This window comes from Carassius auratus, chromosome 12 (genome assembly GCF_003368295.1).
Source record: "Carassius auratus strain Wakin chromosome 12, ASM336829v1, whole genome shotgun sequence".
In the NCBI taxonomy this organism is placed as follows: domain Eukaryota; kingdom Metazoa; phylum Chordata; class Actinopteri; order Cypriniformes; family Cyprinidae; genus Carassius; species Carassius auratus.
Window position 1 is genome coordinate 11,813,342 of NC_039254.1, and position 27,822 is coordinate 11,841,163.

The window sequence follows — 27,822 nt, forward strand, 5'->3', positions numbered from 1 at the left end:
ACGGTCACAACGCGTGCAACAATGAATCGTCTCGTGGAGGTACAGGACACTCACCCCTCGAGGCGAACAGTATGGGGTCGCTCCGCATCTTAAAGTCAAACGCATCTAACTCGGGGTAGGTAGAGGTTGCAGGCGTGTGTCCGACAGCTGCTGTATTTCATTAAAATCCGCACAACAGAGCCGTCTCTGTTTCCCCCGCTCTCTCCCTGTGCGTCCCAACAGCAGACCTCCGCTCGCTAGTGTCCGGCGCAGTCCCCTTTCCTCTGAAAACTTCCCCTGAATCTCTCCTTGATCTCGACACAGGGCAGCTCTGTTCGCTTTCTGTTTGTCGCGATCCCGACAGCAAACCGCCGCGCCTTCGAAGGGGAGCTGTTTGGAGACTTAAAGTGAAATCTCTCACTTTCTCTCCATGTAATACTCGGCGAAAAGTGGGACCTCCTCCCTCTCTATTTAGTTTCCTCTCTCTATTTTCTCCGCCCTGTAGACCCACTTCTCCAATTCTGCAGCTGGATACAGCGCATGTGTGTGGAGAGGGACGATTAACGAGGATTTATTACTCCCATATTCAAGATTAGAATATTTACCTCAGACTGATAAAGAGCATCTTGCTCGTATTTAATAAAAACCTTACATTCAAGTGCTCATCCAAGGGTTCTACTTTGTAGATTCTGATTTATATTGATCTATAGATATCCTCTAATCAAATATTTTGATTCATCTTAAACATAATTATCATCATCAAACATAATTGTTACTGTTTGCCATTTTATGTATATCAAAACTGCACTGTTTTCATTTTATGGAGTGCAGCCAGAGATGTTAAATAGCAAACTGAGTTTTTTTATTTTTAAGGGCAGTTCAGATGAAGAATTGGGGCTGAAGGAGGATTTAGAATCACCTGTTGGTTCAATCAAATAGTCTACTTAGCAAAAGAGTTACATTTAAGTCATATACAAAAACATACAGGGGTGATCTACTAAGGCTCATTCACACTGACAGAAATTTGCAGAAACAAAGTGAACACACATTATCTTTTTCAAAAGAGTTGACAACTTATGCTGACACTGAAAAGTTAAACAGCTGAAAAGTAAACGCTGGCTCTATTATAAAGGGAAACAGATAAAGTGATGAGACGGGAGAAAAGGTTTGTTGCTTTATTCTAGCACAAGTGAACATATTTATCTGTCAAATGTATACATCATCTATTGATTCATTAGAAGACATCTGAAAGGTTCTTTAAAAAGTGAAAAACTCTGCAACATCAGTGTACGGTGTGTGATGAAAACAGGGTCATTGACCTAGATTTTTTAACAGACCATTAATATGCAGTCTTTAGTGGCTAAAGTGTTTGGTTTTTCCAATAACCTTAGTTCCCCCTTTGTTTTAACACTTGTGAAACACTGCCGCTTGAATTTGTGACCAATGCTTCTCATGTTTCCAATAATAAACAGATCCAAGGATGATATGGCCTGCATTTATTTGAAAATAAACAATTAAAACTAAAGAAAGACATTTTAAAGATTTCAGTCAGCACTTATATTTCTCAGCCTTCTCATGTGCATGTCCCATTTATCCAAAAGTTTCTCTCTCGTCACAGGGGGTTCACATACATTACAGACCATAAAGGCACATAACAGCATAATTTGGAATTAGTGATAGGTTATTATTTCTTTTTAAGAATGTAATTACAAGTCAATGTAAAGGTAAGACTGGGTTGCAAATCAGTGCACATATGTGGGTGGCCAAGTGAACTCATGTGTGTGTCGGCAGGATATTGTATCTGGACACTGATTTGTGTATTTGGCCATGGCACAAAAATAACTATATGCTCTGACATCATAGTGGGGAGAGAATCAAATTGATATGCAGACATTAAGTCCACCCAAAGCCTGCAGCACATCAGAAAGCAATAGTGTCGTTGACTAAGAGGTTTCAACACAAAGCCTGCATTCCCCACAATATCAGATTCAACACCGTATCAGATTCAAACAAGTGCCAGTTTTACAATAACCTAGTTATCTGTCTTCTGTTTGTTGCATTCCTGTATAACTTTATCAATTGGGGTATACCTTGTGTGTTTAACCTAAATATGCACTGTCATCTGCTTCTCGTGGCATCACATGAAAGTCATGACTCATGACAAAGCCATGTTTATTATCTACTCACATTAAAAAAGGAACAAGGCACAAGTCTAAAGAGAGTTATGTGGAGGAGACAATAGAGAGAGAGAATAAGGTTACTGTTGGGGTCATTATTTGCACAATTCAGTACAGTGCTGCACACAGTTCAGCAGAGTGATATCTTAGAAGAGTCAAGAGTTTTTAGAGAGATACACAAGATAAGCTGAAATCCATTTTAAACCAAACTGTGAAACACAAAGTCATTCAGCTAATTTGAAACATACAAACTGTGGGTCATTATAAAGTAACAAACAAAAGAAAGAAATTGTATAAAATGTAAACAAAATTATGAGTAAACCGCATCTAAACTTGATCTTTTCCCAGCTCCAGGCACGCCGTAAAAACAAAGTAATTCTGTGATACCCCTCTGACAGGACTTGGCCCTCACATCACGTGCTCAGGATGTTGGAAGCAGGGTGGAGTCCCCGTACTGGCAAAATGGTAACTGTCAGGAGGGTAAGCTTTAAACAAACACAACCCTAATGAAGCATTAAAGATCCTGATAGCCAGTGGAATGACTGCTTCCTCTGGGTTCCACTGCAGGGCATTCATTACAGCAAAGGCGGTTTTGTCAGGGGCAACACATGAGCTGATTTCAAGGTCTTTTGAAGTGAATCTCACAGAATGTGCCTGTATGTCACTCATCAGTGCTTATGTGTTTTCATTTCTCCAAGGAATGCAGCAACAATCTGTGCCCTGGTGAAACACCTCATTACTAAAGTGGTTGGCCTCACTGGCAAAATACACAAGACAAAATAATATGCACACCACCTGCAAGACAACAGGATTTTTTATTACAAGACCCCAAAAGTAAACGGGCTGAATTCCTGAGACAAATTAATTCGAATTCTCTAGACAATGTTGTTTCTGCTAGAAAACTAGCATTTATAATCAGGGTCCCAAATGAACCCTTTGACATTTATTTTTTATCCCTGAAACACTTGCAGGACTTGCTGAACCTTTATAGTTGTTGGACCATGTTTTCCGGGATTCTGGAATGTTGCAGAGTAATTCTGATTAATTTGAAACTACTGAATATCAGCTCTGAAATCTGCACCCCTGCTACTCTCAGTTTCCAAAGAGCAGAGATGTGACTAAGATTTCAAAATACATTTGACCGTATTCTTCTCCTACACACACACATACAGTATATAATAAAGCCAAAGCCTCCTTATGGAATTAACAAAGAGTAGACAGACAGGATTTAGGACCACAGGAGGTGGATGATCTGATAAGACAGTTTGTGTCATCCAGGTTATATCCTGTAATATTCCAAAAGCATAATATCAGAGAGATAAAACAACTTATATACCGAAGCAACACAAGCTATACCATGTAAGTAGCAAATCTGTATAGTCTAGTGCCTGAGAGAAAACATGTAGACTGCAGTCTGCAATGAAAATTAATTTGAATTTGAATGAAATGTAACGTAAGTGGTACTGTAACTAATTACTAATTATTTTTTAAATAATCAGAACAATAATGTGATTACTTTTAAGAGGAGTAATCAGTAATTTGATTAAATTTTCACAACACTGGCAGAGACTGAATGTAGCTACAGATGTTGCAGTTGTAAATACCTCAGATGTGTTCATATTCAAGGAAATGTCTTAAATGAACTGCGATGCATCCAATTAAAACTAGGTAGTCAACCCACATTAGATTAGATTAATCTAATTAGTCAACCCACATAATGGAACGAAAGCAACAAACCTGGTTGCTCTTCAGTTCTCCAGTTAGCAGTTCTTCTCTGATAAGATGTTATCTCATGTAAACATGGAAAATTAAACTAAATAAGCACACACACACACACACAGATTGACTTACACAGGCAGTAAATGTGAATAGTTGAAACATTCTGAGCTAGTAGACTGCAACCAAAACTCTGAACACAGGTCTGGAGAAAATCATCATCATCAACGTCTTCATCACAAGCAATCAGGCTTCACAGACTCTCCATATGGCTATGAGGTAAAGGCTCTGCTTAGCTGTAGTTGCATAATTTGACACCAGAGTCATTTTATAGTGCAGAAAGCCTAGAAAGCTGTAGTGCATATGGATGGGCAGTATGGAGCACTGGCTGTGTTCCAGTGGAGGAAAGCCTTGATTAAGTGAAGACAGAGCAATTCTAAAGAGTATTTAAAACTAGGTCAGAATCAGAGTGTGCATGACTGCCTTTTGACACACTGCTCATTTGTAATATCCTGGCTGGCTTTCAGACATACATTAGTGCTGTGTTTGGGTTGGGCAGGGTCAGCTGGATAGTGCACTACAAACCAGTCCAACAAAGGGTCTCAGTGGAGATACACAATCCTATATCCTTAAACCGCCCTAAAGAAGGCTTTGACAAAAAACAGCTCAACATTCCACACATGATACTCCGGACTGGTGCAGACGAGGCCACGCTGTTCTCGTTTTCTGTTTTCTCTACAGTGATGTATGCTCAGTCAAGAATAATCACTTTAAATGTATTTGCATACTGGTTCTAACAGAAAATCTCAAGGCACACTGAGTACCAAGTACAGTGTTGGCAAGGACAAGATGAACAAGACATAAGTCCAACTTGGGTCCATTTGTTAGAATTAATGGGGTGGACAATGTTGAAGACCCACTTGCAAATTATCACCTGAAACAAACAGCTGCATGAAGCTCATTCTGTGGTTTTCATTCTGTGATTCTTCCTAATTTTGTGAATTTTTGCCTTGTATCTATAAAGTCCACCTACTTTTTCAGTCAAATGACATTTCCTTCCTTCCTCTTGTTCTTCTCGAAACCAATCCTTGATAACATACACATGACCCTCCCCCAATCTACACCCAGTCTCAAGTCCCAGCTGCTATAGTCAGGGTGCCTTTTTAGCTCCAACCGTCCACAGCAAACAGTCAGATGGATAGACGGATGCAAAGATGTATGATGGGGAGGATGGCCCAGCAGGACTACGAGTCACAACCACTAATACATGCTCTAAACACACACCTCCCTCCGTCAGGCCACCCCACCACTTTGACGCTCAGTCCACCATCTGGCCTGAGACTGCAGACGTGTTATGGCTGGCCGGCCCAATGGGGGGAGGAGACCCAATTAAGAAACCAATCTGCTTTAATGCAAAATGTATAAGCCACCCACCCCCACCTTCATGCTTCTTTCCAGTGTGTTTTTATCTGTTATTCCTTGGATTGCTGAACATAGCAATCAAATACAAATCCTTTCAGTATATAGCGGACATCACACAGTCCTTCATTTCCTCAGATCCAGGCAGTTTCCATCAGATGATCTTGATAAATGTTTCAGCCAGACTGAGCCAGAACCACAGACATTGATTTTCATCAGACCTCAGGGAGGAAGTCCACCCCCGGAGATCCAACAGCATGTATTTGTGCACAGTGCTGATTTAGGATCAGATTTAAACATTGTTTACTGTGTTTAAGCCAAGTAGTGCTAAGGAGCAGCTCTGATCCAGATACAGCATTTTTGATATGTGATCTTGTACATATATGGGTCCTGTCCTCTCACAGCAGACCAAAGAAGTCAACCTAGGGTTGATAAATGAACCTAACAAAAGAAAGGAAATGAGATAATTAAATGCAAAAAGAAATAGCACTGGTGTCATGGCCATCGAAAAATGGAAGATCATTAATTTTATCTATTAAATCCCAGTTCTGTTTAGATTTATTCACATAACTCTTTTTGGCGTCCATAATGATAATTCTTAAGTGGGCACACAGGCCAGGACTATTTACACTGCAGGGGAGAATACTTGCAATCAAATAATATGTTAATAATCAGACTGATGACTGTCCGAAACTCCCATCCAAAATTTTCACACATTAAAAAATAAATATGACCTCACGATTTACACAAAAAATTCAGATCAAGTCCGATTTTCTGTATTTTCACATCCGTAGCAATAATTTTGTTAGGAAAGAATGACGAATACGAAAAAATTAAATGCATACAAACATTTCTTACTCAGTGTGCAAGAACCTTTACTCAGACTAAAAGGCATTCATTTAAACACCTACATCAGATTGGTGTAAGAGTGGTGTAGATCTGAAATAATCAAATTAATAGGAAACAAGTAAGAACAAAGATAAGTGACAAAAATAAGTGCATGCAAAGGTATTGAGAATAAGCAAGGCCAAAGGGAAGATGAACGGATGTGGGTGAAAGGGAAGGGAGGAGAAGGAAGGAAAATAGAAGAATGTGGAAGACCTTTACTTCACCTGACACAAATTACCAAACCTCGCCCTTACTGTCAGGGAGCGGGCCAATCAGCTTTAAACATCCAGAAGTCCCCCAAATATTCACACTGATCTGGGTCATGTTTGTTGAACTTTAACACTGATAAAAAAAGATGGATTGATGGAAAAATCATGGTTCTGTTCTCATGTCTGTGTAGAGGTAGTATGTTTTTTACTCTGTAACACTGATTGCAAAAGCAACCATTTTAAATCACCATGGGTAAACACCAATTATAAAGCTGTTTCTTTTGTTGGGTTTTTATTATTTTTTATAATATGTTTTATGTTACCTTTTGCCTTGTGTTTGTGTGTTATTTAGCGCTGCCATAGCATGTAAAGACAGCACATCATTCCTGTCTATCAGTTTTGTGTTTTGTAAACTTGGTAAAATACCCATCATTCTCAGCCAATGATGGAACTGCAAAGGACCATCGAGGAGAGAGGGATGATAGGAATAGCATTCCAAAGAAACATCTGCAAAGCTCCAAGTGCTGAATGACTGCAACAACAAACAACTATCATACACTGAAAGAAAAGAGAGAGGCAGGATAGAAAAGAAAATGACAGGCTGAGTGTTGATAAAATCTCACAAACTCACTCACAATAACATTTACTTATTCAAAACAGAAATATGGGAAAAAAAATATGGAGAAAAATTTGCAATTTTCAAGTAGTTTTAAAGCCAAAGTTTACTGGTATCTCTAATATGTATACATCCAATTCTCTGCATCTCTGAAAACGTCATGTTTTAAAATGTCATAACCATTTACTCACTCGGCTTTCAAATCCAATTCTGCTATTAGCTAGACAATGTATGAGGGTGTTTATGATCTAAAGCAGCAAATGCCTGTGTGGTTTAATCCATGAAAGAATGCCATGATCTTAGCACTCACACCTCTCTGACAGTTTTGCTCTGGAAACTTTCTAAGATTTACTGACGGGGAGCTAAAAGTAGAAGCAGCTAAAGGTTACAATAATTATATATGCAATGCACTCACACAAACACACACACAAACACACACATTCAAACACTGGCAATGGTCCTCTACCGAAATTCCTCTGGATCAAGTGAACCACCTGTTTCAACACAAGATATTGCATCACAACATTGCAGATTGCTGTCTTTGGAAAAATTTAATCTACAGAAATGTCATGTGCAGGTGACGCTACTACAGTGAAAGCAACTTGGCTGCATTAGAAAACACTGTGAGGACCAACCAGGGACAAAATGTCATGAAACAATCATAAAAATAAATTTCCTGCTTATTTTTATTACTTAAGAAAGCACTTTCCACCACCCAGCAACCAAACCAAACTTTGACACCAAACTGACTAAAAGCACTAGTGTGAAAGCACACTAAGCTTGAAGTTTTAGTATGTATAGCCTCTGGGCGTTGTGTGGGTGTGTCAAGGGTGAAATGCAGGGAATGAAAGCAAGTATTCCCATAAATCTGAACACCTAGACATTAACCTTAATGTACAGTACAATCCATTCAAAAGGAAAGGTCTGGAGGCCTCAGCACAGATCTATGTGTGCTAAAAAAAAGTTCATAATGAAGAGCACTTAAATTTTCCAGAATGCAATCAGAACTTAAACATCACCTTTTAGCGCACATAGCACTGAACACCTGGTTATTTTACCAGCAGATCTATGCATGCACATAATCACACATCCATTTACTACAGAAAAGCCTGAAACCACTACTCCAAAAACATGTGAAAACAAGTCTTGGCTAAAATCCAAACTAAGCATTTTACCTAAATACCCAAAGGGCATGCCTTCATCAACACCCTAAAAGTCATACTCCCCTACTAAAAATAAATGGGAATTGATGGAAATTGGGTTACAACAACATGATTAGGTGGAAAAGCATAAGAAGAGTTTGTGCGCGCACACCCACAAGCATGCTGCCTGCGCTGAAATACATGCACTTCCTTTGAGATTTAGAACCCAAAGTCTGACTCACTTTTACTCCCCTTCTGACCCGCCACAGGAAGTGACATAGTCTATTAATAACTGTCACTTTCCCCATGGACTACAGAGTGATTACTATAAAGTGGGCCTCTACTGTTTCCATCACATTGTTGTAGGAATTTTGTGCAGTACAGTGAATGTGTGAGTGTTCTTTAATTCCTGTCTCTATTCATCTAGTATATCAAAATGTATGCAGGAAATAGGTAACGGCAGGAACAAAATAAGCACGACAAGGCATGCCGAGCGGCAGAGAGAAGAGAAATTACTGTAGATGAGAGATGAGAGAGCTGCCTCAAGGTCTAAATACCAGTGCTTACAAATACACCTGCAGGATCAAACCCAAAAACACAGATGGTGCGTGTTTTCAGAAAAGAAAGAATTTGGCGAAAGACAGAAAGAGTTCATGTAGGTCAGCTGTTTAAGGAGAGATACAGATACAACGGGAAATTGAAATTGCCTATTTAATCATTTTTAGTTTCTGTTAACTACGCTGGTTTGAAGATAATTATATTAGATGAAGTTTGTTTAATCACCTCCTACGAATGCTAGAATAAACCAGCAAACACTGTCATAAAGATGTGTGTTCTTGTGTCTATTTCCTCTTATATTCACCTTCCCAACTAGATCTTTGCACACTAAGACTATTTCATAAGCAGGGCTTTGTTTAGCATGAGAAACTTTATCATACATGCCTACAGATTTTCTATTTGATTATTGGTGCATTTTTGAGGAAATTGTCTGGTATGAGCCATTCAAACAGAAAATTTCAGGAATCTATGAAAACAAATCACAAACCACTTTAGGTTATTCTTAAAATCCTACACAAGCTCGTCTCCTAAAAGCTCCAAACAATTACAGCACACTGTGCATTAATTATTTATGCTAACAGTTCTACGCATCTGTTAGCTATAAAACAAGCTGTTACAGAAAGACTGTTACCTTGGCTGCGACAACAAACCCTAAACACAAAATACTTAACCAGAGTTTCCACCCGGCGAATAACACCAACCACATCAGTCTAATCAGATTCCTCTCCGCTTGTGATGTGGTCAGGAGCATTAAGAACCACAGCTACTTTCATCCTTTGTATCTTTGCCACAGTTTCCACACCTTCTTCAGTTATTTCCCTTAATTTCCCTCTTTCACTTTCCATGTCATACACAAATAATGAAACACTGTGGAAACAAATAGTGACAGTAAACCTCTACTTTATATGATTCAGAGAATATTTAATGATGAAACCAAGAGAAAGCTTTGTGAAGAAAATGAGGCATCAGCTTTCTCAGACAGTGACTCAGAGGTCTTGAGTTCAGCTTGGTTTACAGCAGACACTCTTGAGTATTTATACACACACACACATATATATACTCAAATGGGCAATTTGAAGTACAAGCACCTTCTTTGTGAACACAAACACACTTGAGTATACGCCGAGTTCGATGAAAAGAAAATGAGCAAAGCTACATCTTCCCTTTGGCTATGTCTCGCTGTAAAACCCTAATGGGACAACCTCCAAAGCTGAAGAAGAGCCAAAAGGCATGCAACACCACGTTTCATGTTTTACTTTAAAGATCCAGTCCAGTCATGTTACAGAGTCGTGAGCAGTATGGGTAACTGACAGCTCTAGAGAGATGTCTTGCACAGCTGTTTATCTAACATATACATTCTTATATAATTTTTAATCATTGCTATTTGCTTCATACTGTGTTTGAGCACTTGTTTGGACAAAAGTCTAGGTAGTGAAAAATGAGTCATCCATGAAGAGGCAATCACAATGTACACTGCACGTCACACTGCACGCTGGTCCTGGAAAAATACCGGATCGCCTTTTGTTTGAACACAAACACGTCCCGGGATTGATTCTGGGATCGATCCCGGGTTGGGGACCTAGTAACAATGCCAGATTCAGTCCCGGAACAAACTCTATGTTAACAAAAGCCAGAAATAATGCCGTAAAGGAGGTCGAAGTGATGACGCAGTTATCGTGCAAATCTTTTACCAGGTGTTTTGAAGACAGATCAACATTTGCGGCGAAAAAAAAAAAAGTGCAAACTGTAACGAAGCAGAGATCAGTTAGCTCCTCACTATCCGCGCTGAAGCTGAGATTGTAACGTGAAAGTAACGTTTGTGTTAGCGTTTTCGATCCTGATGTCACTTGTCATTATGGGACCTTTACAAGTTGTGTGTGAACCGAGCGGAAACCTCGCGCTCTCTCTCATGAAGCCAATAAGGAAGTGACAAAAACTGCCATTCATCGACTGGCCTCTTGAGGCTGGCTGCAAAAGGGAGTCAGTCCCATAGACTCCCCATGTTAAAATGCCCAACTTTACAGCAGAAAAAAACATGTTTACAGCCTGGTTCAAAAAATGATTTTGGTCTATATTGCTAATTTCGCCCTTCATGACAACTGTGAGGGGGGTGAATTTTTTTAAAACTCATCCGTTTAAATTATATTAAGACTTTGAAGTTCTGCATAATTAACGGTGTGGCCAGTTGAGTGACAGGTGGATTGCAGCTGCTGACAATGCCGTCGCGCTAGGTGGGCGTGGCTTCAGCAATCAGCTCCCGCCTTTTTGCCCATTTTCGATTATCCGGGAGAGTCGCACGGTGATACGCTGCCAAGATGGCGATGGCCTGCTCTGCACACTTTGCGCTTCAAAACCGCTATTGAGGAGTCTATGGGTGAAGTCACGGACACTACGTCCATATTTTTTTACGGTCTATGGTGTGAACGCACGCACATATTCCAGGAAATCACTGGCAGTGTGAAAGGAGCCAAATCTAGTGACCCGTGAATAATTGCCGGGACACATTACCCGTGTATTTTCCTGGAATCACAGTGTGAAAGGGGCTTTAGTGGTTGAAATGGGTATGGCAGTCCAATTTCAAAATATAGACCAAACTGGACTTGCTCAGAGGATACTGGCAGGTACTTTTTATCACCTCAAGCTGCGGAAATCTCAGTTTTTGTTACTCCAGATAACTTCTTACAATAACGGATTATGGCTTTCGGGTTAAGAAATTCCCCCTCAATTTTTCAACGCCTGGTAGATATTGTTTTGTCAGGAATTTCAAATTGTAATGCATACCTGGATGATACAGTAATCCATTAATCTGATTGGTTGGAGCATTTGACTGTTCTTCGAACAGTTTTTGAAAGATAAGCTAATGCTTCCCTAACAATCAAATATCTGGCTGAATTTGGTAAAGCAACGATCACTTATCTGGGCAAACAGATAGGTCAAGTTTGCCCTGTTAGTGCCAAAGTATCTGCTATTGTTGAGTTCCCTATCCCTATGACAAAAGGAGAGTTGCAAATGTTTTTGGGAATGGCTGGGTACTACAGAAGTCTTTGTCGAAGTTTTTCAACTGTAGTACACCCTCTGACCAGTCTACTATGTCCAGCAATCACCTTCATATGGACCGATGCGCATCAATGTGCTTTTGAAAGTGTAAAGCTGTTACTGACTAGTACGCCTGTTCTTGAATTTTCCCGGGCATTTAAAATCGAGGTGGATACTAGTGCTTTAGGAACTGGTGCTGTTCTTATTCAGGAGGATGAGGCTGGGTTTAATCATCCAATTTGTTACTTCTCTCAGAAATGTTATCGTCATCAGAAAAATTATTCCACCACTCAGAAGGAGGCCTTTGGTATGATTTTGGCAATACAGTTTTTTGAGGTTTATGTGAGTTCATCTGTGTTGCCTGTCACTGTATATACCAACCCCAACCCCTTAGTGTACACATAAGGTGGATGGATGGCTTGAAAGTAACACACATGGACAGAAAAGTTCTCATGGGGTCTTTAAGACGGAGTGTGTGTGTGTTTTAATTGTTCTCAAAGGTCCTTTCAGCTCACAGAAACAAAACCGAGAAGAGTATATAAAAGGTTTAATGGGACAAAGACAAGAGCCCAACTGGTAGAGCAAAGTGCTTGCAGCTTCAAGGTCATGGGTAAACAAGGCATTGGCCATGAAAGTGTGTGCTTAATGCAAAAATTTTACGATGCATGTTACATTACCTTTTTATTCCATCAATAAAATGTCACCTGTATGCATTTCAAGTCTTTTTATAAACCAACACATCTTTCCATAGGAATCAGTGTCAGAGGTCAGGAAGTGGCTTGGAATTGAGTAAGACAGACAAAGGAGCAGCAGCTGTTCACAGCTGTATGTGACACACACACACACACACTTACACAAACTACATAGTGCATCTCGAGGCAGACTAATATAAACCCACTGGTGACGTGTCTGTGAAAACTATCCTAAGGCACAGACTGCTAGACTAGAGCCACAAGAGAGGGGGAAAAAAGCCTGGAAGGGAACTTCTACAAATCAGTTTACTAAAAATAGAAAACTATACTGTATATTATCACCGCATTTTTCGCTTTCATTCAAAGCATTGATTAGAAGATAACAAACGTCCACAAAATATCTGTACGACTGCTTTTTTCTCAAGCAAATTAAGCAAGACCAGTCATCCATCTTCACCAATGGCCTCTCTCCTTCTCGCACAGATGCTGCAACAACGCAGGTCCAGATGTGCACTAATAATGATGTCACTGCATCAGCAATCAGACATTTGACCACATGTAAAGACCAGTCATCAAGCTATCAGAGAAAATATCAAACTCCCACCTACTGAGGCCATGCAACACTCAGCTATACTGGCATTTCAGCTCTTGGATGACCTTACTTTCTGCCGTTACAAAATTCTTGAAATAAAGTGTAAATGAACAAGCTTACACATGCTATGCTACCATAATAAGGGTGCAACTCACATGCTTTTTTTCCCTTAAATGGAATCAAATGCGCCTAGTTCTGAAAAAAAAGGTGTTTAGTGGTTCTTGGTTTACAAAGGTGTTCATTCTCTGCCAGATCGATATGAAACTGCCAGTAATGTCAGTATTTACTTGAGAATTGAAGGAAATAATATTTTTAAAGGGTGGGATTCAATACGGAGAAAGTATTTTGTTTCTGCTCTGATTAGGAAGCAGAACATCCTGAAATAAACTTCCTGTTTGCACGATACAAATTGTGGTGAAAGTTCAGCCAAAAGTAGATGAACAGGTCAAGTTAGGCTCCATCACCCATTTTACCAGATGGCCCTTGACCAACATCCCTCAAAGCGCTTGGTCACTCCCTTCTAAACTCTTCTCTGGCTACGGATCAAAGATGCTGAGCATTGTTCACACGCTTATCTTTGTTTTTCCAAATTATCATATTTCTAGCCAAGGAGTCCAAGAACTCAAGACCAAACCCAACCTGTTCCAGTTAATTATTTTCTTATTTTCTTTACATGGTTTGACTGTTTTGAGAGAGTTTGGACAATACGATATGAGCCTCAACCTCTTTGGTGGCTTTTTACGTTTCGTTCTGTTTTCTCTCATCTCAGAGCCAGAGTCAGTAAAGCCAACAATACACAGGATGATGGTTCTTGTCCGCTTCATTGTCGGTTATTCCTGGAAGAAAGCTATGCTGGAGATGAAAACACTTTCACACGGTCCCAAACTCTTTGTATAAACAGCCTCTCCAAATAAACATCCCCTCAACTCGCAAAACACCTGAGAACAACCATAACAACGCTGCTAAAAATAGGGTCAGCTAGGGTAAACATAACACTGAAATCTTAGACATGAAGATGCAATTAAGATGTTGACAGTGACTCCATCCTCATATAAACTACAAAAATGTAACCAATGATATATTGTAATATATTATTTTCCCTTTTTATTTTCTAATATTTTATATATTTGAATACATTTAATAATATATTGATGATACATATATTATATAATATATTGCAAAATATACAAATGATTGTCACTTTCAATATTGCAATATATTGGAAAAAATAAATATATATAAGAATATATGCCTAATATATTACACGATATTTTCCAATATACTGCAATATATTTTTGTTTCATAAGGGCTTCCCTTTCCCAGTGGTTTAAGAGTCATCCCACTCTATTGTATCAAATTAATTGGATTTGTTCTTCATAATTTAGCTTTTCACCTCTCTCAGCCCCTCCCCCTCTGTATAATCAGAGACTGGGGATCGAGACGCCAGCTGATCCCTGCAGGCTCGTGCTATTCAACAAGACCCCCCCCCCCCACCCAGACACACACACACCATACACACACACATTCATCAGGATGCCTCGTGCTTCTTTGTGCTCAGCCTCAGCTCCAAAAGAAGAAAAGGGTTGATGGCAGCTCCAAAAAATGACAAGTATTAATGCAGGATGACAAGTTCTGAGCTCTTGTACGTTATTATTATCATTTGTAAAGAAATAAACAATAGAAAGCAAGCCTATCACACTCACATTAAATGTTTTCTAAGAAGCGTTTGCCCTTAAGAAACCTCAGTGTGATGAAATCGTCAAATTAGGAAATATTTCATGGATGGCCAAGTTGCTTTCACAACGCATAAACAGAGACAGACAACTGTCAAATAATTTTAAGAGTGACATCTTACCTCCTCCGTTAGTTCCCGTCATTACTTTACCGCGAGGTGATGGACCTGCCCAGTATCCGCGTGCAGTGCACCTCTGTTGTTCCTCTCTGGCCTCTGTGAGCTTCTTCAGATTCAGGTCTGCGCTGCGGGGACCGCTCACGCTGTCAAATAAGTCCGAGATTGACAACCGTGTGAGCCAATCCGGCAGCGCGCTACTGAAAATCCAACCAATAGCAGAACTGGGAGGCGGTCACATTTACAAACTGGGTAGAGTTGATCAAGGAGTGTTGGAAGATATTACATTTCAACGTCTATCTACTTTGTTTATATGATAAACACACCTATCTATCTATCTATCTATCTATCTACCCATCACATTAAAAACTGGGTAAATCAAGGAATGTTGGAACATATTAAGTTCCAATGTCTATTTAATTTGTTTAATGACAAACATATAGGGGACACTTCTATTATTATAGAAGATATTAAGTTTCAACATCTACTTTGTTTATTCAATAAATATACAGGAGGCACATCTATCTATCTATCTATCTATCTATCTATCTATCTATCTATCTATCTATCTATCGGTCAGTCTGTCTGATTCAGAATCTTAAAAAAAAAAAAAGAACTGAAGTATATTTATTTAGATGGCTATTCCATCCATCCATCCATCATCCATCCATCCACCACATAAAAAAACTGGGCCGATCGAGGAGTGTTGGAAGATATTAAGTTTCAACATCAATTTAACTTGTTTATATGATAAACATACAGGAGACACTTTCTCTATCTATCTATCTATCTATCTGTCTGATTCAGCAACTTTTCTCTTTACAAGAAAACACACGAGTGGAAGTAACTGTATTTATTGAGATGAATATCAGTATTTTTTGCAAAGCAACTCAAAGACACTGTGAATGAAATGGGTGCATTTACATTTCCCAAACTCATTACTTTGCACAGTCAGAACAACATTACAATCACAGTTATACGCAGTAGTTAATTTGCATACTAGCACAAAACCACACACACACCCATGGAAAACCCAATTGGTTGCGCTACCTCATCCTAACACAAAGACAGCTTCATAAGAATGTCTCAAACTTTCTAGGTACAAAATAATACAGTTGCGTGAATGCAATCGGACCCAGGCACAAACACTCTTCATATGTAATAGTAGCAAAAGTAGGAAAGCAGCTCTCAAAACTGTTGGGTCAGAGTTCTCTTGGGTCACAGTCCTACATCTGCTTTCATCCAGACCAAGAGACTTCACACACACAAAGAAAAACAAATTTTGAAATGATTCCCAAAAGCAAACCATATATTTAGAAAACAGAAATGCAGATGCAGATGTGACCTCTCTGTTTAGTCTCTACTTGGGTCTGTTTTTGAAAGGTTACAACAGTGCTACGCTGAAGAATAAAGATGATCCAACACACTGATCTGAACTCACCTAGTCTGAACTATTGGACTGCTGAGCTGGAGCACTCACATCCACACGCGAGCATGTTTCTACAGCTGTTCAAATAAGAATAACACATTCGTCCTCCGCAGCTCAACATGGTTCTTCTGGGAAGGCTCCCACCTACGCACTCAGACCAAAACACCTTCATGTGTTTCAGACAAGCTTTACTGCACTGTATTTTTCCCAAAACAACAGATTTTGGCATGACTGATGAAGGCTGAGATTTACTGCATGAAAAATGTCACATCACGACCCTGAAGAATGAGATAAGCACACACATACAGTTAGTTAGAAACACCATACTTTCCCAATCAACGAAGTAAAACAATCTGAGCTTCCCTGCTGAGCAGTTGAAAAAAAAAATCCAAAGATGCCTTGATATTGTACAAGATATAGGCACATGTTACACATGGTTATCATTACTCAGAACTTATTTCACTGAATGTGGCGGTGTTTCTAACAGTTCCAGATTTCTGACATCTTTATTTAATGCATTCAGATAATTAAAAGGACAAAATACCAATCGTTCTTCTTTTCTTTTTTTTTTCTTTTTTTTTTTTTGCAAATCTGAGTCACTGGCATAAGAGAAAGAACCTAGAACAGATATGGTTTGACTTAAGAATGTGTCTGAAGAAACAAAACAATCTCTCAATAACTTTAAGATCTCAAACCAAACAACATGTCATGATTAATCTTAAAAGTCCATTATGAAGTCATTACATGATGCTTCTAGTAAATGCAGTGCATGCCTACGAGGTGACATGATAAGTGTAACAGACATTTATATCAATACACTGCACACACATTTATTAACAATCAAAAAAAGCAGAAGAAAAACAATCATATTTGGGTTTTAAATGAAGCGCCACTGAACTGCATGCTTTATTAAGTGTCGCGTTGTATTCGTTTTGCTAATTGCTACAGAATCTGTTAACTTTGGCATGGCCCCATGCTAAAGTCAGTGTAGCAATTATTTGCAAATGGAAAATAAAGTATCTGGCAAAAACATCTGTATGAAAAAGAAAATGCATACAAAAATAAGGGTTTAATCTGCCTTGAGCACTTTCATTTGTGTGGATTAAAACAATGAGAATGTCTGGCTGATAAAGTTTATAACCATAGTACTGTGCACAATATATATGGAGAGAGTATGTGATGTCTAGATATCGGTTTAGAACAACTCTAAATGTCTTATTGAATAACTGGGATCTCATGATAATGACATCTGATCAATTGCACACTGACCTGATAAAGCAAACAAATGCATAATATAACACAAAAGCTATGCATTGTTCCAGCTGTTTGCACACACAGTCATTGAGCAACGGTAAAGATTATTAAACATATCAACTAACACCGTGTCCTAACCAGGGGCAATACGACACGTTCGAAAACTGATGCGTGATGTGACAAAATCACACCCAATGAGTTGTACAGTTCTGAGGAACCAATGAGGTTTCACAGTGGGCGGGGCTACCCAGCATGGTGTTGTGTTGTGTCCTGTCGCTCCTTGCTTCTCACGATCACGGCCGGTTAGGAGGAGGCTTTTTCTTGTCGTGTTATTGCGTCTGGTTAGGTCATGTGTACGCTGCTTTGACTTCTAGCTCCGACTGAGTCTTTGGCCTGGTCATGCTAAAGCCATGGATGAATGAGCTTCCATAAAGCTGATGTTACATGATAGATATTACAGTCCAAGCAGTGGCTGAGTATCATGTCTAGGAGGTAAGACTAGGAACAGGCAGGAAGAGACGAGAGAAAGACACAATATGAGTAGACGAGGACAAGACCAAAACGTTGGACAACATTCATTGCAGTCATAAATAAAGACAAGGGGACAGGGGAAGATGGATATTATTACATAGCAAAAAGACGTACAAGGAAAGCTGCTTGGCCTTGTTTCGCAACAGTATAAAATGTAAAGAAAGTGGCTTACATCAACATTGAGTGCTTTTTCCACAAAGAGAGAACACAATGCAGTAACCACAAAGACAGACGAGGGAGCAAGATCAAAGACAATCAAAGAGAGAAACAAGATTTGGAGAGAATTTCATTCTGACTCTCCGTCATCAGAGTGACATTCAGACCATGTGGCAGGGCGTTCACGAACAAAGCTAGGTGGCAAACAGCATTGTGAAAGCGCTTCCTCTCCTTCAGTGTGAGATGGGATGACTTTAGCTATGCAGCAGAACCGAGGTGCATATATATTTCTCTCACACTCATCCTCCATGCGCACAGGATGGATGAGAAGAGGTTTTCTCTTTATCTTTGCTTTCTTTCAAGCGATTCGGCGGGATTTAAAACAAGCGGGCTTTCTTCTTAAGGTCATTTTTCTTCCACAAGGCCAAACGGTCAAACTGTTCAATGGTCATCCCAAATACGCTGTAGAAGTCCTCAGGTGACAGGTGCCTCTGAAATGATAAGAATTGCAATAAATGTAATGAAATGAATTCTAAAACTTCACATGTTATGTTACAACGTTATTTAAATGTTACAGGGAAATATAACAATTGCAATATTTCTTAATTCTTATAATTATTATTTCCTAATCATATTGAGATATCTCAAAATTTCTGGTGAAATTGTGCTGCCCTACAAACAAACATTCATCAAACCAAAGGATTTTTTTAAAATAATATTTTAAATGTGTACCCAAATCATAAAACCCTAATTCCAAGTCTTTTGAAACCACATGAAAGCCCTGTGTGACGAACAGACCAAAACTGAAATGGTTATTCATGAAAAAAAGTTATAAAAATTATTTTAATTGTATGTAAAAGAACAGCTCGGACATTCTGATAACTCCTTGTTTATCGTGTTCCAATTTGGGTTTTAAAAGACATGAGGAGGACATCTAGATGAGTTCGAACCGATGCAGAATTTTCATTTTTTGGGTGAACGATCAATTGAAGGCATGCAGAATCGCTTCATGATATAGTCATCCGTCTATAAAGGCCTAAAATAACACTGTCAAACAGCTAATCAAAGCTTAATCAGAACAAACCCAAAGGACTTCTGCCAGGATTCTAAGCACTGTTTATTCTGCTAACAATATCTGCATGGCGCAATCGTCATTACAGATTAAAGACAGAGTGAAAAAATAATACAATGTTGACAATAATTACAACCAGTTATATGCATATGTAACCTAAAGCTTTGCAATGGTTGAGGACATTCATTGCCTTTTGCACAATCAGGATTACGAGCACCACTGGGGGGCTGTGAAAGTTGCCAGGCTTTCGAGCCCATGATCTCAGTTTTGGTTTAAACCATTCCAGAATGGATCTGTATGAATCTTGATTCTTTCAGGGCCTGTCGTATGTGATACTGTAACACTCGCAGATGTGTGGGTATCTTGAACTTCTGCAAAAAGCTGCTTAAATCACCGTCTTTGGAAAGTTTTGGGTGTTGCAAGTGTCTCCCGCTGGGACTCAAATCATGCTCAATTCAAACAGATGTGACCAGGGCCTCTTACATCAGGACAACAGTCGTATGACGACAAACACACACACACATCTTCAGATATTGCAATTTTAACCACAGTGATTCCAAACTAACAGTTAGAGGGAGTGGGATCAGTAAATCAACATCTCTCGTAACTCATGTTGAAGTTAAAAGGAGCCAGACATTTCTCTTCCCTTTTCCATTTAAACCCACTAATAACACTGACACAATGTCCAGGAACACTGAGGATATATTATGTGTTGGCCGTGGGCAAGTGGACTGTAGTCCGTCAAAGCCATAACCTCATAAACACTCACACACACAAACACACACAACCCTTCGCCTGGCTGCCTTCTCGCATACTTTAATCAAGACTAATGCTGAAAAAATAATAATTAAACAGAAATAAGTCAACCCATGCTCCATATTAAGGAGATGACACAACTGTACTTAAATGTCAATCATTATAACTTGGGATGCTCCAAAAATATACAGTATTTACACTAAACAAAACCATTGAGTAAAATCACGTACAGCATATAACAGAGTTTGATTCAGCAAACAGGCCACATAAGGAGGAATACACAGAAGGAAAGAGATGGACAAAACAGTAAAGTGGTATACTTGAAGGTCTAATAAAATATTACCTCCAGTCTGGTGCGGTCCACATCCCGTGGAAGTTTTGCTCGGCCTCTGTGGGTCACAGCTAGCATGTCATAGGGATAGACCTGCAACATATATGCACTCATAAGACATTTTTATAGCGTTAAGACATTTGATACAAAATGTATTTATTTTAAAATAATGCTGTTCTCTTGAACTCCTGAGCACCAAATGAAGAACATTAAAAGATATGGAACATACGACACAGTTTTACAGGTGCTTTTATAATTATTTATTGCAGAAAATGAATTCAAGCATTCAAATTTGTTATTGAACTATATGGACCCAACAATATTAAAATGGTGCATAAATAGACTGAATGAAAAATGAACCATTTTGTCTCTAAATGTCTACTGAAACCATAGAAAGCATTTTCCAAACAATAATTAACTACACAACATCCACCACTGCAAGTGAACCTGTATTTAACAGTATTTAATAGTTCACCCAAAATTACAAATTCCGTCATTAATTATTCACCCTCATGTCGTTCCAAACTTTATTTTCGGAACACAAATAAGATATTTTTGATGAAATCCAAGAGCTTTCTGTCTGACCCTGCATAGACAGCAATGCAACTGACACATTCAAAGCCCAGAAAGGTTATAAAGACATTGTTAAAATAGTCCATGTGACATCAGTGGTCCAACCTTAATTTTATGAAGCTACGAGAATACTTTTTGTACTCTCGTGAAAGTGTGTCGAAGACTGACAAAAACTTTAATTTTTTTTGGTAAATTTTTTTTGAACATATACTATTTTAATGAAGTCCTTACTACATTTCTGGACCTTAGATATGTCTGCTGCATTGCTGTCTAAGCTAAGGGTCAGAAAGCTCTTGGATTTTATCAAAAATATCCTAATTTGTGTTCTGAAGATGGTCTTACAGGTTTGAAATGACATAAGGGTGAATAATTAATGACATAACTGTCCTTTTTGGATGAATAACCCCTTCCTGGGTTGCATTAATTTTTTTTTTTCTTTTTTAGAAAAGTTGCATTTTGTTATTTTTCTTTCCATTTTTTGTTTTTCCCTGGTCAGAACAGCTCATCACCCAAAAGTTGACAATTACTGTTCTACAAAATGGGATACACACTAGAACTTACCTTGTACTCTGAGAAGCATTGGAAAACAGGAAAGAGGATGAAAAAAAATAAAGAGAAAGACAAATTACAACCAATAATATTTGTATGATAAAAAAGTCTGGCAATTTGTCTGTTGTCTATGCAAGTTAAATACCCTCTCACCTCTCATTCCACTCCAGGATGAGTCATGATCGACATCATCTTCGCCAAGATCAGCCGCCTGGTAAGAAGCAATGCATGACAAGAAATGGCATATTTATAATTATATACAGAACACATTAAAAAGTAGAGTAGGATGGCAATATCAAAACAATAGATGGCTGTTTTTTCAACTACAGGCACATTCATGTCTCAATGGAACTGATTTCAGCATCTTGTTTTAAGAAGGCTGCATTAAAATCTTGGTTGAAAATTTTCACAATGCCTTCATTTATTTTCGCTACTATCAACTGAGAGTAACAATATCGTGTTTGAACAGAGCGGCTGCTGTAACTGTGAAAGTTTTTCTTTCATTTCCTGAGGTTAAAGGTTAAAGTCTAGCACAGACAGAGGCTTGAATCCTTGCGGCTGGAGCTTGCCGCTGCCGGATTTGGTTATAAATATTCATTTATGACCAGCTCTCCATTTCACATGCCTTTGAGAATGCTTGTGGAAAGTAAGTCAGACCAGATTAAATATAAAGAATTGGTAATATTTTTCTGTTTTCAGGTAGTTTATTGTCCAGATACAAAGAACCGCAGCAAAATACTGCCACCTAGTGTACAGGAGAAGCTTTCAGCCCGTCCTCAAACAAAGAAAACACTGCCAATGTGAAATAAAAGATCTGAATCTGATTTTTTTACAAAGGGTGCCATGGAATCACATCTTGTGCTTCGTTATAGAGGATAGTCCATTAAGGGAGCCAGATTTCAAGATCAAAGCCGAACATGGAAAACAGCCAGAGGGTGGGAACAAGACACATTTCTTACTGCACGCAATCACAGACACACCCTCTGAGCATTATGGCTTCCTCAGCTAAATCTCTACACCAACTGATCTGTGACTGTGTTTCCTGATGTGCACGATTACAACAGCCCACTGTGTCCAAGCAGCTGGGTTTGACAAATCCAACTAGGATCAAACAACATTCTTCATTGCTGAGAGAGCGAATGACAGCATTTGTGACCACAGCTCACATATATTCCCCAAAATCACACACAGATGGTGTGCTAAATGGTTTGTGGGGTGCTGTGTTTGTGTGCAGATATCAGGTCTTACAGGATTTACCTTGTATATTCCATTCCGCCCATATCCTGGCAGCGAAGCAGACTTATTGTATGGGAAGTCTGTAAAACAGAGAATATTGAAAGATTTATTGCATTTTACACTAGCATCGTGTTCAAGGGGAGGACAGGCAGAGACAGTTTAAAAGGAGGATATGAAAAATTCATAGAAAAATGAACAGAAGAAAATGTACCACTCAATATCAATATGACAGCTGTAGGAAATCACAAGTTTTAACAGTAAATATGATACAGTTGTCAGATTTTATTGTTTCCTACATAGAAAATAGCTAGTCTGAAATGATACTGACATGGCTTTAGGGGTCATATGATGCGATTTCAATTTTTCCTTTCTCTTTAGGGTGTTACAAGCTCTTGGTGCATAAAGAAGATACGTAAAGTTGCAAAGACTAAAGTCTCAAAACAAAAGATATAGTCTTTATAAAAGTTAAGAGTCAACCACGCCCCCACATGTCTATGTCACGATGAGGGAAGATTTGCATAACACCGCCCAAATGTTCAATTTGCACTGTGATTCGCTGTTCTCAAGCCCACAGGGCGCCACACAATCAGCCCCGCCAGCCGTTCCTCAGTTCCAATATGGCAAGAACAGTTTGGCGTTTCCGACTCACATTTTGTAAGTACATTTTTATATTTAAAGAATTTACCACTGATGATACAAACGCGAGTTTTGAGCAGTGTAGAGTAGCATTTGTTCGTCAATTTTCCAGACTTGATTTTATGTTTACACAACGCAATACGCAATTCAATACGTAAAAAGACAGTATAAGTCATTATAATCCATAATTATGTCCCAACTGGATGCAACAAATGCCTCGTTTATAATGGTTTTTATTGTTTTTGTCTTGTCACGCAAGGCATCACAGTATGTGAAGGAGTGTAACATTTTAGTCAAACGCTTGAGGAACTTGGCACTGGATAGTTGGCTAGGCAGCCCACACCTCGCTTTACAGACCGATGAGCTTTGTAAAAATCTACTTCGTTCGGGGCATAGAGAAGCAACTATAATATACATAATGTGGAAAATAATGTTTTTAATGTTCTTAAACCAGAAACACATTTCATTACACCAAATACACAGCATAATGTTCTTTTTAGCAGCATCATATGACCCTTTAGAGGAAGTCTACTCACTAGGCTGAGACATATCGGTGGGTAAGCTGTGGGTGGAGGTCCTGGGGTCCAAATCTGGAGACTGTCCATCCATCTCACTCTTCAGGTTCATCCAACTTGTTCTGGTCTATTGACAAAAAAGAAAAAAGAAAGAAAAGAAACACAATCATATAAAGAATTTAATGGAAAGATGGAAACATATATAGGTTTGATTACATTACGAAGCGTGCTTAAATGTATTGAATGTGCAATTGCAATGTACTTAAAATCTTTGAAAGTACATTATTAAAAACTGTATTTGCATACATTACTTATACATTACATACACTTAAGTGTACTTATCGAGAGTACACTTTCATGACTGTTTCTTAACACACTTAAGTAGACTTACAAAAAAGCGCATTTGTAATAATATCAAATTATAAGTTAAACCTTAAGTACATTTTAAATCATTATGTTGTAATATTTTCTATTATGATTTGAAGTAAAATTATTTTGATGTTGACTAACTTATTAAACCACATGTAAAGTACTTGATTATCATTTTATCTGTATTATGTTATTTGATAGATTTTAAATTAACTCAACTGCAACTTCATAACTGCAGATGTGTAATTACAAATATATATAAATACGTCATACAAGATTTAATATAAATTACTTTATGTTAGTCTATCATAAAAGGTTGTCACTAAGCACTAAGTTCTGCTAATTTGAATTGATATAAATTTAAACTGTAATATATTTTCATATAATTGAAATTAACATGCCGTTAAAGGGATAGTTCACAAAAAAAAAAAGAAAATTTGATGTTTACAGTACATGCTTACCACAGGGAATCCAAGATGTAGGTGACTTTGTTCCTTCAGTAGAGCACAAACCAAGATTTTATAATGCACTTATAAGTCTGCGATCCACCATAAAGCAAGAAGAAGATGCCTCACGTGACTGCTGCTAAGTACGTGGGCCCTGTCCCAAATGGCGCACTTCATGTGGACTTTCGGTCTTGTGGACTTAAATTGCTCAAACATAATAATAGTGCATTGAATAATACGATCGCATTATGATTCATTAAATAAATAGAACCAAATGTCAGGGCTTTACTGAGTCATATGTAAACCTAGTATTTATATTTAAACTTGTAAATTCATCTGAAACTTACGCACATATTTATTATGTGTTAAAATTGTAATCTTAGTTTAAATGGAACATTAAGTATTATTACAACTGTATACATTATTTAAATAAGCATGTATATATTGTCTAATGCCCAGGGGGCATAAGCAAAAGCAACCGGACCAGACCAGACCCTGTCCCAAAAAATCCTCTCAATGTGCCCTCGTTGACTTACGCCAAGGGCCTTACAGGTCTGCACTACATGACGTCACCAAAGTGTGGACTCTGAGGAAGTCCACAAGTCTGGAGTGTGCCATTTGGGACAGGGCCATGCTCAAGAGAGTTCTAATAGTTCGGACATTGTGTGAATCAGAGGTAAAAAAACTATATAAATACTGTTCAGTTTCTTACACAGACTGACCGTCTTGTGTCTTTACACATCAAGTTATCATCATGAGCAGCAGGGTTTAATTTAGTTTTGTTTGAGTTTGTTTTTGTTTTGTTTGTGTTTGTTTTTGTTTTAGCTTTGATTCCCAACCACTTACATTATAAGACTGATAGACTGCAACGGTTTGAGTTAAAAATCTTAGTTTGTGCTCTACTGAAGAAACAAAGTCACCTACATCTTGGATGCCCTGGGGTTAAGCAGATACACATCAAATTTTCATTTTTGGTTGAACCATCCCTTTAACAACCAAAAAGTTTCTTTGTCTGTTCCTCCCGTTGATAGCAGAGGAGCGGATCGAGCGAGAGCGTGGGACGTGGGAGACGTGGAATGAAAACTATCCCTTTAAGTGTCTAAAACATTACATTCAGTTTGCACTCAAGTATATTAATTACGTACACCTTTCACAAGGGTAGGTTGGATTAAATAAACAAAACAACTTATTATATTGTAAACCAGGATGGACAAACACACAGAGATGTTTATTAAAATCACCTTTCTGTCTACATCTTCACCATCTTGCCAGGAGGTTCTGGAAGCTGCGGCACAGTAAGAAAGTTTAAATATATCCTAAAGAAACGTTTTCACTGTTTGAGAGCGTGATCAACACAAGTTACATCATGCAGTGTACTACACACACACACAATAAAAAACAGAAAGAAAATACTGTTATAAAATACTAAATGTGTAATCAAATTTTTCATTGTAGCTTGATTTAATACGGCAGTACTCACTAAAGGAGGAAAACTAATTCACAGGGAGAATCAACAAGCAAGTGGAAAGTGACACAACCAAACACAATGTCAAGGGGTAAATAAGTTCAGAAGAAAAGGCCAAAAGAAACCAATCAAGTGATTGATACCTCTCTCCCACCCAATCACAATGAGCTTTACAGATGTCTTTAAACCAATCACAATGGATTGCACAAATGCCTTTGACATTTCACTAAACCAATGAGTTACACAGACACCATGTTTGTTTAACATCTAAGTTACAAGACCACAGATAGATGGCAAACTATGAATACTACAACTGACAAATGAGTATGTATGAATGGACAGAAGCACGAGAATAAAACAAAGAATCTATCTGACTGCTGTTTCCATGTCAGGATGAATTTCAAAAGACATGTATGAAAACATCATATCAAAGGCATTATTTACATCAAATGTACACAACTGTTCAAAAATTTGGGGTCAGTAAGATTTGTTTTTGGAAATAAATTCATATTTTCATTTAGCGAGGATGCATTAAATTGATCAAAAGTGATGTGAAGATATTTGTAATGTTACAGCAATAAAATTGCTATAATATTTCACAGTATAATTTTTTTTCATTGTATTTTTGATCAAATAAATGCAACTTTGGTGAGGTTTTTATTTATTTATTATTTTTTTTTTTTTACTTTACTGACCTCAAATTTTTGGTGTATGTGTAACATCAATTAACAAACATCAAAACAATCATCTGTAAATTAATAGGCATTTGGCAGCACTAATAATTCAGGGCTAATACTGCGTAACCCTTTTGCATGTGCTCAAGAACCAACGAATAGGTACTGAGTCTGACTGCTTGATAGCAAGCATCTTAATCAAATTCAGACATTTTTCTGGGATTTGTAAAACAAGGCCTACTGTTTGGAGCTGAAATGGAAACCAGCAGACAGAAGGAGGGTCAAAGGTTACAGTTCCATGGCCACATGTACCATGGTGACATGCGTAACAGCATGCAAAGAAACATGGCTGTACGGAGACTGGACTGTACCATGCTGTTTGTAGATAGGGGGCTTTCTATAGATATTATCTTTGACTTTAGTCTCTGAGAATGGAAGACAAAGAGAGGAAGAGAATAAGAATGATGATGAATAAAGTAGCATAAGTTATTAGAGGATGGAATCGGGGCAAAAGAATGGGCAGAAAATGCAGTATATGACACTGTAAAGGATTCCAGAGATTGTAGTCCATTTCATCCATCATGTTCATGATTGCCATGCATGATCAAGCATTTTGCATTTGAAAAATGTATTTCCTGCATTTTAGAATTATGTATAACATAAATAATGAAAGCTTTATCTAATTTTTAACTTAGAAGATAGAAATGTCACCTAAAATGAACTGAGCAGAGAGGAAAACAGGGAGATAAATGGAGTAATTGCAATGACATAATGTCTTAAAAATTGACACAACATGTGTCTCTCTGCAGCTTGTTTAGGTCATCCCAACCTCACGTCTGCTTCTCAACTATTACTTATAGAAAAAAATCAGTCATTTAATGTAACACATGTGGGACATTTTAAGAGCTGTTTCAGCATCTGCCAGCACTGGAAACAAGACGTCATTACAATAATGGG

General features: G+C 38.2%; 2 protein-coding genes across 11 annotated transcripts in view; both read right to left on the bottom strand.

Moving 5' to 3' along the window:
• Positions 1–15,082, bottom strand: part of LOC113111848 (actin filament-associated protein 1-like) — a 45,178-nt gene extending 30,096 nt beyond the window's left edge. Inside the window, exon 1 of one of the 3 annotated variants that reach the window (XM_026277002.1) lies at positions 14,880–15,082. In XM_026277002.1, the coding sequence (XP_026132787.1) occupies positions 14,880–14,901 (22 nt within the window). In that variant the 5' untranslated portion in view covers positions 14,902–15,082. Of the gene's footprint in view, positions 1–54; positions 459–14,879 lie in introns of those variants that run through there. The other 2 variants (XM_026277001.1, XM_026277003.1) reach the window with 2 other exon arrangements.
• A 629-nt stretch (positions 15,083–15,711) lies between these two features.
• LOC113111849 (actin-binding LIM protein 2-like) overlaps positions 15,712–27,822 on the bottom strand; it is a 57,390-nt gene continuing 45,279 nt past the window's right edge. For 6 of the 8 annotated variants that reach the window (XM_026277005.1, XM_026277008.1, XM_026277010.1 and 3 more), the window contains 8 exons: positions 27,237–27,290; positions 25,968–26,011; positions 23,933–24,038; positions 22,782–22,840; positions 21,678–21,735; positions 21,537–21,544; positions 20,415–20,495; positions 15,712–18,734 (listed from right to left, as the gene is read on the bottom strand). In XM_026277005.1, the coding sequence (XP_026132790.1) occupies positions 18,621–18,734; positions 20,415–20,495; positions 21,537–21,544; positions 21,678–21,735; positions 22,782–22,840; positions 23,933–24,038; positions 25,968–26,011; positions 27,237–27,290 (524 nt within the window). In that variant the 3' untranslated portion in view covers positions 15,712–18,620. The remainder of the gene's footprint in view (positions 18,735–20,414; positions 20,496–21,536; positions 21,545–21,677; positions 21,736–22,781; positions 22,841–23,932; positions 24,039–25,967; positions 26,012–27,236; positions 27,291–27,822) is intronic. The other 2 variants (XM_026277011.1, XM_026277007.1) reach the window with 1 other exon arrangement.